Raw genomic sequence first — 21,741 nt, forward strand, 5'->3', positions numbered from 1 at the left:
AGTTATTCTCGATTATTCTTCTTAAGCTCCATAGAATCGATATTACCAACATAAAAGTCTACCTAAAATGCATTAAAGTCAAAAGCCGACATTTAAAACAATGAAGCAAAAATCAACAAATTTGAAAGGATCCAATTTGTTTTACATAGTATGCCAATATACCAATGAAGTGTCTGGGCTAAGAAATGTCAAAAATTCTGAAATAGTTAAAAATCTAGTGGGTGTCTTTGTCTGGATCAAGTGCAAACTTATTTTATCATAATTTGTAGGTTTGCTAAAGTTACATACCAAAAACAAAAAGCTACTTGACTAAAAAATGATTTGATTTCATTAGAAAAAGATATATCTTTTCCAGGTACTTCAGGTATATCTGTCTCATTTATATTAATGTCATCCTTGACATTTATGTTTTCATATTTGCATGTTAAGAGGAAGAGAACAAAGTACATTCTTTTTGTCATTCTGTACTTGAGAAGTACTTGAACATTACTCTCTTTAGATGTGACAAGGTAACAAAAGTTTGATGCCCCATGAGAATCTAAACATGATAGCCTCATTAAATGACAGACTATTAGTCACTGAAAAAAATCATTCTAGTTTGCAATTATAACTACAAATAGCTGAAGAGAAAGATCAGAATACTTACATTAAATATAAATTTGTTGCTCACACAGTGTGTGATGAAAATCATGTGGTTGAAAGGGATGTGTTTCATTTGTTATTGTTTTCAATTACACTGACCTTTAGAGAACATGGTTAAGTGAACATATTGGGTGAAAGTAGGGCACAAAACCCTTCACTGACTTAACCTTATAGATATTAGATATTAATTGCAAATCATGTTTTTCTTTGAATAACTTTGTTATGTCATTTAAATTATAAAAAACATACAAATGTAACAAAAAAAGTTCTTTCATTTAATACGTTTCAAAAAAGATCTTTTTCTGCAACCCTAGAGGCTGAAACTCTAGGAACCATCTTGCCTTCACTGAAAATACTTGTAAATTTTGACAAGGCCAGATTTTAGTTTTGAGTATGGTTGTATCTAGAAAAGAAAAGCCAAAAGCAAAACAAAGCCAGCACTTTTAAGTCAGCCCAGTTGACTCACATCAGTGATATTTAACACTGCATAAATCTCACAAGAGCATACTTATACAAGGTAATGTAAGCTTAGGTGACCACTTTCTTCAGCCCTTGAGTGAAATATTATTACATGAACAAAAGCATACCTAGCACATGACACAAACTGCGACTTTAAGATGATCTTGATACAAAAATATACAACCAATGAAGCAAGAATTCATTACCACTTGCAAGATAAATACATCAAACAAAAGTCATATTACATTTCTTGCCAGAAAAAGAGGTAATTCCTCGCTCAAGATACAATTTGTTTAACAAATATACCAGCCGTACTTGGGCCTGTTGAACAATTTTTTGCATTATTTTTGCATAATAGCACATTGAAGGTCCCTCACCTTATTATAAAGCACATAAATGGATTTTTTAATCTATTTCGTACTTTACCAAACACAGGGTTACACGTCTGGTACATCTTTAACTTTGGATAAATTTTGTAAGTTTGTTTGATCCTTTGTTTATAGGAAGTGTACTACCGGCCATGCCTCTCCATTCCAATCCCTCTATACTGTACAACTCTTTCCTTTCTTAATGTATTCCTACTATTTACCTTATTCTGATAGTATGAGAGATGATGTAGCTTCTGTACATGGCTTGTAACACTAGTGCACTTCTGCAACTGAGAAAGCCACACAATCTACATGTTGTGCATTTTGCTGTAATGGATTGCTTTGAACAAGCCAAATTCAATTAGTCGTGTTTGCAACTATGACAATTTTTTTTGAGTTTTGTGGAATTTATGGGGTGCAAGGAAAGTGGGACAGCAAACAAGACAAACAGACAGGCCTATACTTTGCATTACCTAGCATTTGATTATCAATGTGGCTTGCTTAGTGTCACGTTTGAAGCACCCTCATTATTGTAAAGTATCAAAATGAAAACTTCCTGTAAAACCTGACTGGTTATTTCACATATCTATATTACTTAAGAAACTTATTCTGTATTCTGTGTTCACTCCAAAACCCAGGGTTTAATTTGTGTGTTTGCCAAATTTTAACTTCATCCTTGCAAGCTTTTTGCCCAAAAATCTCAGTGAAAATAACACCGTTCTATGCAATTTCCGCAAGATTGTTTAATGAGTCCGTAGATTCTACAAACTTCATTCAAAATTTGCAAGCCCCGCCCAACAGATTATGTGCCAATCAAATCTCTCTGTTTTGTTTACGACTGTTAGGCTTAGGACTTACTTTCACTTTTATGGCCTAGCCTGTGCTAGGTCCAGTCTCTTGAGTAGTATCTTTCTTTTGGTCTTACCGATGTAGCTTACAAAATTGTGTTATTTCCTTCCATTGCAAGGAATAAACAGGTGTTTTCAGACGTTTTCTCCGTGAAATTGGGTAAAAAAGTGGACAATACGAGTATATAGCTTTCATTTGTGTAATGAACATGCTGATATGGGTGGTCGCAGTGATTTACGGTAAATCGTTCTTGCCATAAGGGCAATAGAAAATAAATATCTTTCTTTAGATTGCGACAGCTTTTCTTCATTGAATCCCACCTGGTCAGAGTGCATTTAGAATAATAAACATTAAGTCTGCTTCAGAAATTTGTTTTCCGAAATTCATCAACAAACACACATTGAGACTTAAAAATCTGCAATGCTAAATAACTTTCCACCTCATTCCGGGATGAATGGAATTGAGGTTTCAAATTAGTTTTCCTTCTGTGTAATCTTAAACTATTAGTCTTTATTTTAAAAGTACATTTATTTGTCCACTCACTTTCAGTTCCAGCAGATGTATCTAATTTTTCAGGCAGAACACATTGAAGACAATTGAAAATATGAATTATTTGATTTACAGCCCAACACTAACTGCTACTGTAACTAACCATGTACAGATGTAAACATACCTGGCATTGATAGAGTTTTTCCATGGATGGTACCAGCTCAACTTGATCTCCGGATACATAGAACCATGGACACTCTCTTAGGATGGCACTAATGCCACCTTTGTGGCGTACAGCCTTTCTGATATGTGATGGCAGGCCAAGGAATATGGATAATAAGGAACTGTCTGTTACTTCTAGTTTTGTGGAACTGTCTGGAAATGCTGATGCAAAAGTCCTGTAGAGAGTTCAAAAACTACCCTTCAAGTAACCTCACCTATAGTAGACATGGGGCTTGTGGGTTTCAATATTTAGGTCATCTTTTTAATGTCACATTGTGTGCCCTTATTGCAAAATGGAAAAATTTCAAAATCCTTTTTAATAATCAGCCCTACCTAGACCTTTTAAAAGATGTATAGTGACAACTATTTCAATTTGGGGGTTGTTGTTTCTACGAGATACATTAAATATGTTTACAAACTTAACTGTATGCTTACCTCCACAGGGAAACCTTTTCTGCTCTGGTTATCATGAACTCCTTTTTACTTCCATCTAGGAGTGTATCAACAACTGACAAACTCTTCTGATGATCTCTATCAACAAATCCATAGGGTGTGATTGGTAAGGGAAATCCCCTATTGTTGTATTTGAGGACAGTAGAGTCTTTCTCTATGTCAGCACTATTCACATGATATGGATTGCACTGGAGAGAAAAGGTGCTTTGTGGAGATGAAGCTGAGGTAACCAATACAGCTTCAGTGGACATTGCCATTGGTTGAAGAGGCAACTCTGTGATGCATGTGGGGTCTATGTGGAAACCTGATGCCATTGGAACACCAATAGTCAATCCTGGAGGGTTGCAGTGGAAAGAGAATGACGTTTGAGATGCGGAAGTAGCCACTGGTGGTGAGGAAAAGACACCTTGGGTAGTGGTTGTCCTTTGACCTTGAACAATGTCACTGTGTTGTAGATAAATAAGTTGGGGGCAGCTGAGGGGTGGAGAAGAGACAGAGAGAGGTACTGCAGTAACAGACGGTACAGTAGGACACACTGATATAACAGGGTTGTAGCTGAATGCACCAGTAGCAGCAGGAACAGGCAGCTGGGAAATGGACTGTAATCGATGACTCGTGAAGATTCCAGTCTGTGATACCTCAAGCCTGGAGAAAGAGCCAATAATGAATATCATTAAATTCATAAAATCTGTCTATTAATTAGAAAGTCAACAAGCCAACTGGTGACCTCAAATGACCTTTGATTTATATATTGATCTTGTGCATTCAGTTCAGTTGGAATGTCATCAAAGCTCTGTTTTGGAGCTACTGTATGTGTTCACATAATTTCAGACTTTGACCTATGTTGACCTCCCATGACCATTGGCAAACAGGGAACAACAGATTCCTCTCTAAGTATCCTAAGTATGAAGTTAAACCACCATGTGCTCTTTGAGTTAAACCCTCCCCCACTGGACACACAGACCGCTCCATATACAGTATGGACCCTTTTAAGCAGAAACTAAAATCTCATCTTTTTCATTCATACTTTGTTTGTGAAGCACATTGAACATTTTCTTTTCTGGATATTTGCACTACAATTTAATTATCATTATTAAGGGCATACAAGCTACAGCATCACACACACATTTGAACACCCTTACACACATGCCAACACCATCACCTAGATGTCTTATGTCATTGGCAAAGAATAAAGGTTGCTTCAATTTGTATTTAATCAGTTGGCTGATCGACTAAATGTTTATCTGCTTAGTGATGCAGCAAGAAAACATACATAGTTTTCAAACTCTGTGAAGCATTTATACATCGCTTAGAATTCCCAGATCACTATTTCAGGAGCCAAATTCATTACACACAGAAATTAACACTGTTCCTGTAATGGTCTTGAAAAATTTCATTATCTTTGATAAATTTAAATAAACCAATGGAATATATTCCTAAGTATTCCTGTAATAGAGCATTTCACAGTTTTGTAGCAACAATTCAAAGATTTGAAAACTTTACAGCTGTTGTAGAATTTACTTTTAAGTCCTCATATATGTGAATTTCAAAGTTTTGAAATCAAATACATGTAACATATTTTGGAAGTAATATGGAGACTGTTTCTAGGTAAGAACTGATATCTCTTCCAGGCTCACCACAGAGGACAAAAGGCTTTGTCCATTACTTGCCAATTTCTTAATTAATGTTCTTAAATACTGCACTCTACAAGATAAACTACACACCTTTAATTTTTTTCTCTTGAGGTAGTTCATTATATGGTTTGAGTGGGTCTCCTAAATACAATTTGCATATGAACAGACAAGTAATGTTACAGATTACAACTGCTTTCATGTTATTCCACCATGATATTTACATGAGAAAGACGTTAATGTCTATGTTTTCAATAGAACTCTTCTTTCTCTGAAATTCCTTCAACAGTTACCAGACATTGTGCAGCCTGGTCAATTTAAAATATTACATTAGACCTCCCTCTGTACATGCTATCCAAACTTCCACAACTCAGTTTAAACAAATGACAGTTTGGATATTGACTGGATTATTTTTATTATGGAAAATTAAATATAAGAAGAAAGTTAAATTAACAAATACATGCATGGCATTTTATTTCTCTGTAATTAATCCAAAATTGTAACTCATATCACCTATCAAATGAATCAAACAATAATCGATTGGATACTTTTCCTCAAGTTCCATCTATTACAGACCTCCCAGCAGCTCTTCAACAAAATAAAGGCTTTTTAAAGGTTGAAAATGAAGAAATAAAGGTTTTAAAAGGCTTCAAACATGAAAATAAAGGATTTTAAAGGTTTAAATGAAGTTAATTTGTAAAATACTCACCATGTGTCCCTTACTTAAAATATATACCTGACTTACATTAACTGCTGTTTGTGGGTCTGTTTTGAATCACTGCACGAATCAATCCTGGCTGTCCACAAAAACTTAATGGCCAATGGTTAGCATGACTGAATACAACATTTCTACTCAAAAAATTTACTTAACTTAAACTAAAAATAAAGGTTTCAAAGGATTTAAAGAGTGTTTTTGAAAAATAAAGAGCTGTTTTTGAAATAAAGGTTTTATAAAGGTTTTAAAGGTTTCACTGCGAGGTCTGCTATAAGTTTCTGCTCCTATTCATTTTATAACATTTCAAAATAGATCAAATTTGACCTTTACTGCCATTTCAATATATCTGGTCACTAAAGGCAGTCAAATTACACAAAATAGATCCACAAATTTACATGAGAATTAGAACCTCTTTGAAATTATCTTTCATCTGTTCCCAACAATAAAGATCCAAATGTGTAAATTTCAACATTCATGAGTATAATACAGGAAGATGGAAGCCATGTGTTAGTGATATGTCACAGGAATTTAGATATATATGTATTCATGATTCCCTCTGGTTCTACACCATACTGTATACACCATTAACTGCTTCTTGTATGCCATTTAGTAAAAACTAAATTCACTGTCACCTTTGAGGAGAATGCACTGGAAACATTTCGGAACAAGGAAATCAGTCCTGTGAATGAAATAGTCAAAAGCAGCATTTATTGATGAAGCTGTGCTGAGAATAATATAATATGTCTATGCATCCTTTCAACAGAAAATTTATTACTGCAGAAGAAAACTGCTCTGTTTGGGAAATGTCAATAGAAAGAGTTCCTATCAATTGGAAATTTGTTTTGTCTACAACTCAGTCTTTAACTTGTTTAAAGACAAGAGGACAAGTAAAAAAAAGGGTCACATTTCATCTCATGTTAAATCAAAACTGTCACTGGGCATGGAGAGTTGCTGGACAGCAAAAATACAGGAACAAAACATATTTTTAACTGTTGCATCACATTTATTCCAAATGTGTAGAAACAAACTAAAACCTCTGCAAGCTTGAACAGAAGTAGATAAAAGTCTGTAAATGATTCATGTGCATCGGTTGGATAAACTCAACAAAGCATTTCAACTTACGGAACAAACATCGCTTGTATGACTGAAACAACATAATTGACATAACCAACATTGCTTGAAGTCTCCAACATAACATTATCTCCTCATAAAACATTTGCATAATAGAAGAAACATAAAAGAAACATAAGCTGCAAGTCTTGAGAAAAAGAATAATTCAAGTCAATTACATTAATATCTTAATCATGCAATATATCTTCATTTAAAGAGATGTACTGTACTGATGTTGAAATATCCCAACTCTTATGTCACTATCTTACATCAAAGATAGACCATGTAATGAGGGATTAACTTATTAAAGGCATTGAAGACTCGCACCAAACCGTGTGCCGCGCTCTGAAAAAGTTAACTTTCCGTTGCTTGCAAGTGAAGTTTTCTGCTTGTCGCTACAAAATGCAAACATTAAGGAACGTTATACCTTGTTATCTTTAGCTGGACCTGAGATGTCCATCGCTGTATCGTGTGTACACTGTGCTGTGGGTATTGACCGCCGCTGTTTGTATTGACTGTACACTAGTGTCTAATTACAGAGGTAGCAAGCTGTGTGCGTACTTTCTGGGATCTATGGTGGTGTCTAACACTTCTGTTACACCTTATTCTAAACTAGGTCAGATAACCGGCATTAGACTTTTCTTTGTGTGCGAGTCTTCACACCTTTTAAATAAGACCAACATTGTGTAATATGCAGAAAGATAACTATTGTGACTTTCAGATAGAATGATTGCTTTGTAATAAATTCTAAATCTATCAAGTGGTCAAGACATCCATTCACACATGCCCTAATTGAAAGGCAATATTATGAAACACTGTGATAAACATTGACTACTTACGGTTCATGTTAGTAAAGATAAGACGTCTATTTGGGATGGAACTAAAGCTAGTTGAGAGAACAACAAGAGCAAGCCTTGAGGACAGATGCAGGTTTGAATCATTCCTCCTTTTGGCAGCTGCTAATAACTTCATTTGACCTCCTGTTCCTATACACTTTAACACCATTAACAACTGATGTTTGGGACCAACTTGGGAAGAATTAGATCAAAACTCTATAAACAAGATCTGTTTGAACCTTTCACCTTTTTACCTCTGGTGACCTCAAATGACCTTGGAGCTCTGCAATAAAACAATAGGCTTTTCTCATCAAAGATGATACATAACCTACAGTATAACTGCAAACTATTGGATCTCTCAAAATTCTTTACTTGAGACATCGTTTATATCGTTGCATATTTGACTTCTTGCAACCACAAATGACCTTTCACCTCCTCCTTTCATAGCAAATATGAGATTGAAGGAAGCTTCTCTTTGAAATGCCATGTTTATATGTTTGTTTTTTTCCAAAGTTTGTCGTCTAGTGACCTCAAATGTCCCATTACTTGCACAATAAAAACAATATTTAAGCCTCTCTCAACACAACACATCCCCTGGCAAATTATGAAATCTGTCTGAGATTCCCTTCTTGAGATATTGTTTAAATATTTTGACTTTGGTGACCTCAAATGAGATGACCTCCACTAAAAGTATATTTCTTCTTTTCAATATTGGGCAATGACTGAACTTAGCATATCCAAGCTTCCATTATGACCATACAGTACATCATGTTCCCAAGGTTTCATGTTTTGACCTTTGGTGACTACAGATGACCTTTAACCAGCCATATGTGGTAATCAGAACTGGGCTGGCAATACCAGCCATATGTGGTAGTCAGACCTGGGCTGGCAATACCAGCCATATGTGGTAGTCAGACCTGGGCTGGCAATACCAGCCATATGTGGTAGTCAGACCTGGGCTGGCAATACCAGCCATATGTGGTAGTCAGACCTGGGCTGGAAATACCAGCCATATGTGGTAGTCAGACCTGGGCTGGCAATACCAGCCATATGTGGTAGTCAGACCTGGGCTGGAAATACCAGCCATATGTGGTAGTCAGACCTGGGCTGGAAATACCAGCCATATGGGGTAATCGGAACTCGGCTGGAAATACCAGCCATATGTGGTAGTCAGACCTGGGCTGGAAATACCAGCCATATGGGGTAATCGGAACTCGGCTGGAAATACCAGCCATATGTGGTAGTCAGACCTGGGCTGGAAATACCAGCCATATGGGATAATCGGAACTAGATGGCAATATCAGCCATATGTGGTAGTCAGAACTAGATGGCAATACCAGCTGGATATGTGGGAATCTTAACTGCAACACATCGTAGATGACAAGAGAGTTATTTATTTGTGTTGTCCCATTATATAGCCAGTCCACCAATGTGTTGGAACAATACCAAGATTGTTCAGACTCAATCTTTAATGGTTTTCCATCTGTACCACCTGCCCGATCAAAGGCCACATTTAAATTTATGCTAAGACAAGAGGTTCAACTTTCATCAGAAGTATAGATCTATGGGACTGGACATTTCTTCACCACTGACACAAGGATTCATGTCAGTAGGAAACTTGACTTCAAGTGTCTCCAATTGTACATAATCATTTCATGTTACCAAATTCAGTGATAATTGTTCATTGAGATAAAATTAATTAAAAAATTCCCAAGCTAACTGCAAATCAAAGGAACGAAACTGTTGATGCCCATTTATTCTTTCTTTTACAAGTTATACACACTTATATGGCCTCTTCGTCCTTCCTGGCACAGAAAAAAGTTTTAAATTACAATTAGCGTAATTCTCTAACTACAGCTTATCTTTAAACTTCATGGAGAATAGAAAATATTTGCAACTATTTGCATCTATGAATAATGTTTGAAGTATAAATTCAGACATTAGGCATGGATTTCTCCTTCACTAGTTTAATCTGAGTGCTAACACAGTTCTGATGCATATATAACTGCTTCTGTTCAGCACGTATAACTACTCAACAAAATTAAAGGAAAAAGAAATGTGAGATTTGATACATGTAATAACGAGCTTGGCAAACATAGCACATTGATCCTACTCCCAGCCTGTTCCATTGCTGGGATAAGAAATATCATCAATATAGATATAAATCAAGTGATAATTTCATCATCATTAAAACAATAAACAGTATTTAAATTGTGTCCTATTTGCATGGTGAAAATCAAAGACAATTTGAGGTGTTGCCTATTGATGACACATGTCACTGTATGTGCTACTATTAAGGGAGCTTCAGTATAGTACACAGATGTACACAATGCAAAATATTCCTTTCATTAATTTGTGGGAGATCAATTTGACAACATCAAGGTTACATTTAAAGTGAACATTTGCATTAGACATTTGGGCTAATTGTGTTAATAACAACCTGCACAGTGAGTGATCATGGAAATCACATTTACCATGAATTATCATAGTGGTTTGTTTGTTTATTCTCAAGGGTAAATCTCTGGTCAAATCTATCACCTACTAAGCAAAGGAATCCTTCAAAACATTGTTTGCAGTGGCTGTCAAGTCTTCTATTAACCCTTGTTATATCTGTTCTTCATATATACCTCCTGTGCTCAATAAACAGTTAGTTATCTACATTTTAGTACACTACCATTTCCTGTTAGCTTAAAGAAGATTAAAGTATCTGCTGATCTTTGACAATAGGGATGGATGCCCTCTACAAACAAAAGAAAACACAAGTACAAAGTAGAGAGTATGGTCAGTCAGTTACATCCAGATACCTGGATTCATGGTGCATTCTTTGAGAGAGCTTTATTTCATTTCACCCTTATGTCTCTGAATTCTGTGATTATGAATCCAATCTTTCTGTATGTACCATACTTGCCTACCATACTGAGCAGCTATCATCTCATAGCTCTGCAACTACATACACTGAGCAGCTATCATCCCATAGCTCTGCTACCATATAAACTGAGCAGCTATCATCCCATAGCTCTGTTACCATATAAACTGAGCAGCTATCATCCCATAGCTCTGCTACCATATATACTGAGCAGCTATCATCCCATAGCTCTGCTATCATATCAACCGAGCAGCTATCATCTCATAGCTCTGCTACCATACTGAGCAGCTATCATCCCATAGCTCTGTTACCATATAAACTGAGCAGCTATCATCCCATAGCTCTGCTACCATATATACTGAGCAGCTATCATCCCATAGCTCTGCTACCATATATACTGAGCAGCTATCATCCCATAGCTCTGCTACAATATATACTGAGCAGCTATCATCCCATAGCTCTGCTACCATATATACTGAGTGAGCTATCATCTCATAGCTCTGCTACCATACTGAGCAGCTATCATCCCATAGCTCTGCTACCATATATACTGAGCAGCTATCATCCCATAGCTCTGCTACCATATCAACCGAGCAGCTATCATCTCATAGCTCTGCTACCATACTGAGCAGCTATCATTCCATAGCTCTTTTACCATATATACTGAGCAGCTATCATCCCATAGCTCTGCTACCATATATACTGAGTGAGCTATCATCTCATAGCTCTGCTACCATACTGAGCAGCTATCATCTCATAGCTCTGTTACCATATATACTGAGCAGCTATCATCCCATAGCTCTGCTACCATATATACTGAGCAGCTATCATCCCATAGCTCTGCTACCATATACACTGAGCAGCTACTGTATCATCCCATAGCTCTGCTACCATATATACTGAGCAGCTATCATCCCATAGCTCTGCTACCATATACACTGAGCAGCTATCATCCCATAGCTCTGCTACCATATACACTGAGCAGCTATCATCCCATAGCTCTGCTACCATATATACTGAGCAGCTATCATCCCATAGAGCTGTTCAAGGTCACATGGTATATCATTGCTGATTACTTGTCATTCTGGTCAAATATGGGCCAAAATCATATCATATGATATGATCATAATAATAGCTGAAACAACTAGTCTTGTCTTTGTTAAACAAAGGATCTAGCTGCCAAAATCTATATATTTATAACCAAACTGAAAAAAGTAGTGCCATGCTATAACTGATAGCCTAACATAACATAAGGTCTAGAAAAGAGGCCATTGATGACATCAATGGAAGAAACAAAAGGTTTGGAATATTATGTACAGTATGTAGGAAACAGCATGTCAATATTATATTGTAAGATACTTCCTAATTGCTTTGGTTATTTTGTTTCTTTGTATGAATTCTATGTTCTTTGTGTTATCTCAAATCTGGAGTTTAATTTGTTCCAGGGTTCTAGACATCAAATATTTTCTGACTGGTTGGATGTTTTTCATTCATGAGGGCTAGGTATTCTGACCAATCATCACATAACATTTAGCCATTCAGAGCTGTAGTCTACACAGAATGGTTACCAACACAGGATTCTGCGTCCGGGACACAAGAAATTTCCAGCGGACGTAAATGTCATAAGGACTGCATCCGCAGGATACTGGTATTATGTGCAGCAAATTACTCAACTACCAAATGCTACACAAACTACAAAACCGCAACTATGACAAGTTGAAAACATCCCAACCAAATATATTCACAATATTCCACTGTGGTTTTGAATGGAATCCCCCTTGCTATCTGTATGAGTTTATAGACACCTCTGCTTGTATGTACTACTGCATGTGTTTATAAATGTAAACAGGCCACACCTGGGCACCTTCAATGCTGATGTTTTTTGACTACACATGCGCAGTGCTGACTTCAAGCATAAAAGATCGCTTTGATTTAGGTAGTGTATTGGAAAATGTCATGGACCATTTTGCAGTTAAAAAGGACACATATAAATATTGACAACGTCAAATCACCAAAGTTTGGAGTATGTTGTAGTTCGACCTCTTTTAAATGTTACCATATTATTGTATTGTATGCATGGAAATCCATGGAATAAGCATATTCTGAAAACTTCTGTTGTATTGCTTCAAAATAAGCTGAATTATGACACTTTGAAATTCAGCAATTTGTCGCCACATGGCATTTTCATGATTTATGAGGTCTGACCTCTCAGCAATTAAACATCCTCCTACCTTCCTATTACAGAAGCCTATAGACCCTATCCCATAGAATGAAAAAAAAAATAGGTTATAAAAGCAAATTTGTCTTGTGGAGTAAGGTCAACTTAGAAATGCCAAAATATTCAATTTTGGTACAGTATTTTTCGCCAAAATAATGTGCTATTTTTAGTGATAAATTGCTCCTAAATAATTGCTTCAGGGTACTACTTGGTTTTTCAGAGGTTACAATGTCCAGTCCAAGCAATACGAACTAATGATTACAATGCTTTCCTGTAATATATTTGCAAGTTGTGCAGTTCTAAAGTTGCTATTTCGTGCTGCAATTCAGCATGAGGAAGGGTTTTTGATGCCATTTATTCTACCAACGTAACCAAGTGAGAGCTGTAAGGGTATTTTACTTTAATTTAAAGTATAAAGTGCTTACAAATTACCAAATTCCAGGGTTCTAGCTTCTACTCAACATGAATTTATTAAGTTGTAAAGTTGCTCCGATGTACAAAAGCGGTCCACTTTGACAGCCGATAACTCAAAAACTTTTTCTAGAAGAGATATAGTACCACCCTGTTTGTACAAAAAAATTTTGCCTTATTTGTAAATGAAATGAAATGCGCGCGTTCAACAGGTTAATGTGCATAATCATATAGACATTCATCGGTTATTACATCACATGCCAATAACATCAATCATTTCCCGTCTTATTACCCTTCCATATTGGTTATAATTATTGGGGAAGTCGTTACAACAATAATGATCATAATAATATACAGTACTGATTTCGCTTAACTCCCGTTAAAATTCGTTGATAGAAAAATAATCGGATTTCTACGTTTTTTTAATCGAAATTCCCCGATTTTTATCGAAATTCCCCGAATTTTAACGATTGGTTATCTCAGTCATTTCCTTCGTGGAATTTTCAACGATGCGTTGAAATTCTTTTGTAAACGAAATAGAAGGTTAATATGTGGTTACGCGAATCGCCGGAAAACGCGTAACTTCGTTTATCAGTATCAATTAGACTTTGGTACAGTCGTTTGAAAGAGGGAATATTTACAAGAGCATTCTCAGGCTTGTATGAGTAGTAATGCACATAAATTCATGTAGCTAAACTGGCGGGGGACGTTTTCTTACTGTGAACCCCAAACACAGTGACATAAGTCTTAACTTGGCCAGGTCTAATAGAGGGCTGCAGTACAAGCTATGTACCACGAGGCACCCTTCCAGATAAGTTGAAGTTCTGTTTAACCATTTAAATAACAATGAATGGACATATAAACTTGGTTTACTTGCAGATTACTAAAAATAGTTATTTTTAAGAGATGTTAATTTGGTTTTTATGAGAGTTGAAGTATGAAACTTTGTTTCCGAGCGAAAACATGTTACTTGAAGCAAAATAAAGATGCCCCGCCCATTCTGCGAGGACGCTTCCATTTTTCAAAAAGGCGTTTTCTCTTTTTATTTTTTCTATTTGTTTACATTTTAAACATGAAAATTATTTAAAAATATGTAAAGAACTTAGTAATGTACTGCAAACTATCTATAAAAAACAGAAAAACGATGTTTTAGGCATGAATAATGTGTTCAATATAACTAAAGTAGTAGGTCAATAGTCATGAGCTCATGACTGTCGTCAATTCGTTTTCTCAGTTTATATTTGCGACATATCACCCGTGTACATCGATCAATGGCATGTTGAAATCCCGTGTGAAATATATTAACCCCAAAAGACGCAAATGGTCGTTCCAGAAAGTACCGTTATAACATTAACAACACATGGCCAGTTTGCTCTCTCAGGTCCGCACGTGTACAGCCATTTTTTTTCACACATGGTATTATGCTGTGCATGCATTGCGGGCGGGATTGCGGCAAACATAAATGGAAATGAATGAATACGAAAAACTTACGATATTCTTCACAAATATTGATGCTTAGATAAGTGCTTCCTCACAATCAACGAGCCGCCCTAAAATTCGCTCCGCTTACCTTAAAACTTCTATATATATAACACATTGAAAAACCCGAGTTTTTACACACATAATTCCCACTGACATTGGTCACAGAACATAAGTAGGTCATTGACATTCGAACTTGGCAACTTGCCCAAGTTCATCGCACCATGGGAACGACACAACACATTGAACATGATGTTAAATTCTCCCGCCATCTGGACGCCGAGTGTAAATTTTAGTGTAATAGGCAAATTATGAATGGTACTGCGCAGCGTGGTTAAATCTTAACATATTGCGACACAAATTTTGGGCAAGCTGTTGTTGAAGTTACTTTCATATCAAATGTAAGGTACTGTATCATGTATGTGACACAAGAGAAAGAAAATGAAATCAGAGGCTGCTAAAACCAGTTTGAACTTGATTTTTACAACCCATCGCAGAACACGTGCGTGCGTAATTTGTTTTCTTAACATGACTTTTAATGAGTAAGTAGGAAAGGTGGGTAAGTTTGCTAATTTAGGCGAGTTTTTGTTTAAAATCTTGTGATAGACAAATATATTGTTTTTTTTTCTTCAAAAGTTACGATGTTGCCGAAGGCGGAGTTATATAAATTCAATGATCTGAACTTCTGAAGACCATGAATACTGATCATGTGTGTTAGACAATTATTATTACACGAAAGGTTCGCAATATTATTGGGCCTAATTAGTAATTAACATACACTGATCGTTGTCTTGCTGCCTGAATTGCTACCTGCTGGAAAAGAAAACCTTAATTATTGTACTCATTACGTCCTATTTTGATTAAAAGTCGAGTGACGGTCGAGTCGAGTCGAAAAAGCCGCGATCGGGAACGGCGTTTAAACGTTTAACCGACCGGCAGGCGATACGGTGAAACGGTTAGCGAAATATCTGTTAGGTCACACCCTTATTTAAACACACACAAAAACAAGAGCCCAAGGGCACTGTGGTTCCTTGCTTGGGGTATATGACAATACACATAATATTATCAAGCAAGATTGGGCTCAAATAGTCCAAGTAATTGTGGTCCTACATGTACGCATAAAGTAACCAACACTATAGCCAACACTTTTGTGATCACAAAATGTGATGGGATTTTTTATCAAAGGCACTTTTGAGATCTAAATATGGCGTCGAAAATGTAAGAAGTATAAGGTCACCTACAAGCGGGTCAACAGATATGATAACATTGGTGACCACAGATGACATGACCTTTAAGTATGAAAATGTTCCACCACCCCATTCACAACTTGTCCCAAATTATCAACCGTGTCACACCTTGGCATTGGGATTTAATTGCATTAAATGTCTAAAAATTAACTTTGAACTTGTATACATAACTTCACACACAAAGGTCACCTGTAGGTCAACCAATTGACATTTTTGATCGGTGAGACCTAAACGGAGCATCAAAACTGTAAAAATTCAAACATGTTTTCTTTGCCCATTTTCTCCCCCCCAAAATACTAGTTTTTTAACATTAGCTGACCTTTGGTGACCTTGGACCACATGACCGCTAAGTTTGAAAATATTCCCCTATACCATTCGCAACTTGTCCAAAAAAATCAACCTTGTCACACCTTGGCACTGGGAGTTATTGCATGAAATGTCTGAAAATTAACTTTGACCTCCTATAACTTCACACACAAAGCTCATCCAGGGGTCAACCTATTGACATTTATGATCAGAAGGTACCTTTAACATCTGAAAATAGCATCGAAACTGTAAAAATCCCCAAAACACGAAAAGGTCACCAGAGGTCAAATTGAGGTCAAGGGTCACCCAGATGTGGGTGGACAATTGGATTACGTAGAAGCAACTCCCAACCCTAACTGAAAATTCGTTCTCAAGTTATCGCAAAATTACTAGTTTTTTATCATTAATTGACCTTTGGTGACCTTGGATCACATGACCGTTAAGTTTGAAAATATTACCCTATACCATTTGCAACTACTCCAAAAATATCAACCCTGTCACACCTCGGAACTGGGAGTTATTGCATTAAATATCTGAAAATTAACTTTGACCTCGTATAACTTTGCACACAAAGGTCACACGGGGGTCAACCCATTGACATTTATGATCAGAAGGTACCTTTGACATCTGAAAATAGCATCGAAACTGTAAAAATCCACAAAACACAAAAAGGTCACCAGAGGTCACCAGAGGTCAAATTGAGGTCAAGGGTCACCCAGAAGCGGGTCGACAATTGGATTACATTGAAGCAACTCCCAACCCTAACGGACAATTTGTTCTCAAGTTATCGCAAAAATACTAGTTTTTTATCATTAATTGACCTTTAGTGACCTCGGATCACATGACCGTTAAGTTTGAAAATATTCCCCTATACCATTTGCAACTTGTCCCAAAATATCAACCGTGTAATACCTTGGCACTGGGAGTTATTACACTAAATGTCTGAAAATTAACTTTGACCTCGTACAACTTAACATACAAAGGTCACCTTGGGTCAACTTATTGACATTTTTGATCGGTGAGACCTAAATAGAGCATCAAACTATACAAATTCAAACATTTATTTGCTTTGCCCATTTTCTCCTCCCAAAATACTAGTTTTTTAACATTAATTGACCTTTGGTGACCTCCGATCACATGACCGTTAAGTTTTAAAATATTCCCCTATACCATTTGCAACTTGTCCAAAAATATCAACCACGTCACACCTTGGAACTGGGAGTTATTGCATTAAATGTCTGAAAATTAACTTTGACCTTGTATAACTTCGCACACGAAGGTCACACGGGTGTCAACCCATTGACATTTTTGATCGGAAGGTACCTTTGGTATCCAAATCTAGCATCAAAACCAAACATTTTCTTTTTTGCTCGTTTCCTCCCAAAATAAGCACATTTTTTCTAATGTGACCTTTGACCTTTTGACCTTGGTTTCAAATGTAGTTTAATCTCCTGATTCCAAAAAACAAAACGACAAGTCTGTACAACCATCCTAACTCCGACCGAAAAACTTTGACCCCATATAACTTCGCACATAAAGGTCACACGGGGTCAACCTATTGACATTTATGTTCAGAAGGTACCTTTGACATCTGAAAATAGCATCAAAACTGTAAAAATCCAAAAAAACACGTAAAGGTCACCAAAGGTCAAATTGAGGTCAAGGGTCACCCAGGTGCGGGTCAACAATTGGATTACATTGAAGCAACTCCCAACCCTAACGGACATTTCGTTCTCAAGTTATCGCAAAAATACTAGTTTTTTATCATTAATTGACCTTTGTTGACCTCAGATCACATGACCGTTAAGTTTGAAATGCTCCCCTAACCAGTTCACAACTTGTCCCAAAATATCAATCTTGTCGCACATTGGCACTGGGAGTTATTGCAGTTTTAATATTTTCGGTTTTTGGACCATAACTGACCTTTGGTGACCTTTGTGGGCACCAGAAACAATAGGGCACACCTTCTCCATATGGTGGATCTATAGTCCAAGTTTGGCCTCAATCCAACATTCCCTTATTGAGATAGAGCGTACCCAAGCAAGTGTCACAGACACACACACGCACATACACACATACATACATACATACACACACACGCCAACCTGACTGCATAGGTTCCTTTTGCTAAAGCAAGGAACCAAAAACGACCTTATTCAATGAAAATATACTGAAAGCTATATCGCAAAAACACAAAATCGCTTATAACTCGAAAACGGAAGGAGACATCGACTTTTGTCGGCTGTATATGGATTTCCTAAACCGAATTTTGATGCGCTCTATCCACCTGTGTCATTTATGAGCTTCTCTGACGTAAGCTGCAGTACGTAATTTCTCTATACCAGTTCCGCGAAATTTATTTACGCAGTAAACATCGTTCATTATGTTTTCTTTCACAACGAATATTCAAAGTTGTGCTCCACACGCTTCACAGATATTGTTTTATGTTGTTCATTTTCAATTCTACTTTAAAATTACATTTTCGAACGATGCATTGCATGCCTTATCAAACATTCCTGATTAGTAAAACTAGAGAAGGATATTCAAATATATATTATTTTCATTTTATATGATTTTATGAGTTGTTCCACTTGAAAAACGATGATAAAACCGAAAAACAAAACATTTACTTCTCATGTGACGCATACCGGGAGACTCATAAAAACTCCCCCTTCTCATTAAATTAAATTTACATGCCGTCAGGCCAGTTGAAAGCCGTCAGGCCAGTTGAAAGCCCTCCCCAGTAATGTTTGATCAACTCTTCTCAATATACAATACTCAAATAAGCAATGAAAATATATTCATTTTCCACAGAAATCTACCCAACGTGGGCCCCAAGTCACTGCTTTATTTTCTTAGTAGTCATGGAAACAATTGTTTGCAACTCTCTTGCTGGCCAGGTGTTTTCAAGTTTTATTAATAGCACGACTTCTGATTGGTTCATTCAAGATAAACTTTCTATCCCTGCTGGATTGTTCTACTTATATATATATGAATGAATATTTGGGTTTCAATTAACTTAGTAACAGGTAACATCCATTCCATTACGAACAGTAGGGGGGTAAAATAATGTTTGCTTCTAGAGGCAGCCAGCCAAAGGTTCTGCAGTGCTAAACCCCCACGAAGATAAAATACTATGCTAATTAACATATGGTAGGCGTGAATTTGACAAAACCAGGTTTATGATTGGACTAAGCCTCTCAAGAAAGTTTGGTGGTGGGGATATCCAGGGTAGGGAATGCACATGTAAGCAGCATACTATAGGTGGCCCAGACCCAGGCTGCGACCTTAATTACCAGGGCAGTCAATCTGCATTCGCGGGCAACTTACAGTAACGGGTTAGGGGGAAAATAACAGTTTTTTTTTTGTTTTTTTTTGCGTGCATTGAAGCCGGGGGAGGTTTTTTGGTCGGAATGCAGAAAAGTTTGAGAGTGCGGTTCTGTAGTAAACGGTACTGTAGTACGTCAAGTAACACAGCACAGGAATTTATTGGGAATAAAGATCTCTTTGATATCCAGCTACGAAAGTACTGTTTCATTGTTGATATTTTTTTCCTTGTTTTTCTGACACTGCGTTCCTTGGTGAGTTAACTTAAACTTATCCTAGTTAAATACTAGCCTATAACAGTCGTAGAATGTGCTTGTTACGATCGACCAAGACTAGTTTTTATTATCCTAGCCAAATCATTTTTTCAAACACCTAGTACAGAACTAACTCTGTCTTATATACAATCAAACTTTTGCAACGTTTGTAATATTCCTCGGCAACTTCTGGTATAGTCTGAAAACGGCTGTAGTTACACTAAGGATTCAACGCAAGTCACAACCTTGATATGTCTAGAATTGCCTTGGCGGTTTTTGATCGCGATAACTTTCGTGGAAATTTCGTTGAAACTTTGTTGACAACCGTGCCCGCAGTAGTCTAAATCTTGTCAACGAAATTATTCGTTTTTAATCGATTTTCAACGATTTTCAACTTTTGTTATCGATCGTTGATTTTTTTTTCAACGGGAGTTAAGCGAAATCAGTACTGTAAGTTTAACCATTGAAAACACATTGCAAATTATTCTTCTTTCAGAAGGTGCCCGAAAAATTCTCAGCACATTGCCCGAATTTTCACAAAAAAATTTGTAAAACACGCTGCAAATTATTCTTCTTTCAGTAGGTGCCCGAAAAATTCTCAGCATATTGCCCGAATTTTTGGTTGGGGGGGCTGCAGCTCCCCCAGCCTCCTACACCTATGCCTACCAAATGACATTTTCGCTGTACATACCCTTTTTAGAGGCATATGTCAAGCCCTTTAACTTACTTCGCGTTGTTATGGTAAAAACATGAAATTTCTGGGTGTGTTAAAATAGGTACTTTTCGATATTAATAGGACTGTATCAAGATGTATACTGCAGTTTTAATGCTAAATATTATTGCTTAGGCCTAGGCCTAACCTGTACTATAGGCAGTGGTTTAGGCTGTAGTGTAATTGTAGTTCACTAGTGACAGCCACAACTGAGGCCTAGCCACTGTACCAGTACCACTCCCAGTATGACAGATTAGGTCAAATGATTGGGTCAAATTTGAAACCCTGTGGTATGGGTATTCTTGGATTCAAACTGCAATATATATATGTCACTGGCAGAGTGATGTCAGCCTACAGTAACCAGTCTAGGCCTAACGTTAGGTCTACTGTACAGTAGGCCCTACAGCAAATTGCACCATCTTTGGGCCTGAAGATGCAGACCTAAATTACCAATTGAAAGTGATAGACGTTTAGAGTCAGAAACTGTTACCGCAAAGTTTGGTCATCGATAATGGCAATTGGTATGTGGCATCACTTCGAACGGAACTTTCGTTACAGTTTTTCCGTTTGTAATTCGGTAACGGAAATATCTTGGGCACCAATTTCGGAGAGGAACAGCACATGTCACGTCTAGTCCGGAGAATGACAAATGGGTATAGTGCGTAATAAAATGAAAGAGTAGAGCGCCACGATCTACAAAAGTTCAGTATGGCGCGCAGATTGTACATCGTTATGTTGCCGTCGCAAGAAGTCATGTTTCCTCCGCGGAAACTTAGATTGCCGTTGGGAAACTTAGGTTGCCTTCGTAACTAATATGTTGCCCTCGTAACTGATTGCCCATTCCGTCGGGCGAAACTACTGTACAGTATCTATTTGGCACCACCATACTCATCAATAATAAATAATAGGGATATATACACTTGCATAAAAATATTGACATTTCAAGAATGTACATTAAACTGACACATTCATTAATATTTATGAGACTTTCCCATCTCGTTACAGCATAGACAGACGTTATTAACTGGTATATCCTACCCATCATACTACATTGATAGCTGATAATATTCCCATCATCCAAATTTCCATAAATTTGACTTGGAAGAGGGGAAAGTTTAGAATGATGAGCCCAACCCTTCCGACTAAA

At 36.9% G+C, this 21,741-nt stretch overlaps 1 protein-coding gene across 5 annotated transcripts in view; it reads right to left on the minus strand.

Moving 5' to 3' along the window:
* LOC139966046 (uncharacterized) overlaps positions 1-21,240 on the minus strand; it is a 78,033-nt gene extending 56,793 nt beyond the window's left edge. For 4 of the 5 annotated variants that reach the window (XR_011792426.1, XR_011792424.1, XR_011792425.1 and 1 more), the window contains exons 1-4: positions 21,085-21,240; positions 6,461-6,507; positions 3,465-4,127; positions 2,992-3,205 (exon numbers count right to left, since the gene is read on the minus strand). Coding sequence is in view for 2 of the 5 variants with exons in the window: in XM_071968682.1 (XP_071824783.1) it covers positions 2,992-3,205; positions 3,465-4,127; positions 6,461-6,486 (903 nt within the window). In the remaining 3 variants the exon portion in view is untranslated. The remainder of the gene's footprint in view (positions 1-2,991; positions 3,206-3,464; positions 4,128-6,460; positions 6,508-21,084) is intronic. The other variant, XM_071968684.1, reaches the window with a different exon arrangement.
* Between the last annotated feature and the right edge of the window lie 501 nt (positions 21,241-21,741).

Source organism: Apostichopus japonicus, chromosome 4, assembly GCF_037975245.1.
Source record: "Apostichopus japonicus isolate 1M-3 chromosome 4, ASM3797524v1, whole genome shotgun sequence".
In the NCBI taxonomy this organism is placed as follows: domain Eukaryota; kingdom Metazoa; phylum Echinodermata; class Holothuroidea; order Aspidochirotida; family Stichopodidae; genus Apostichopus; species Apostichopus japonicus.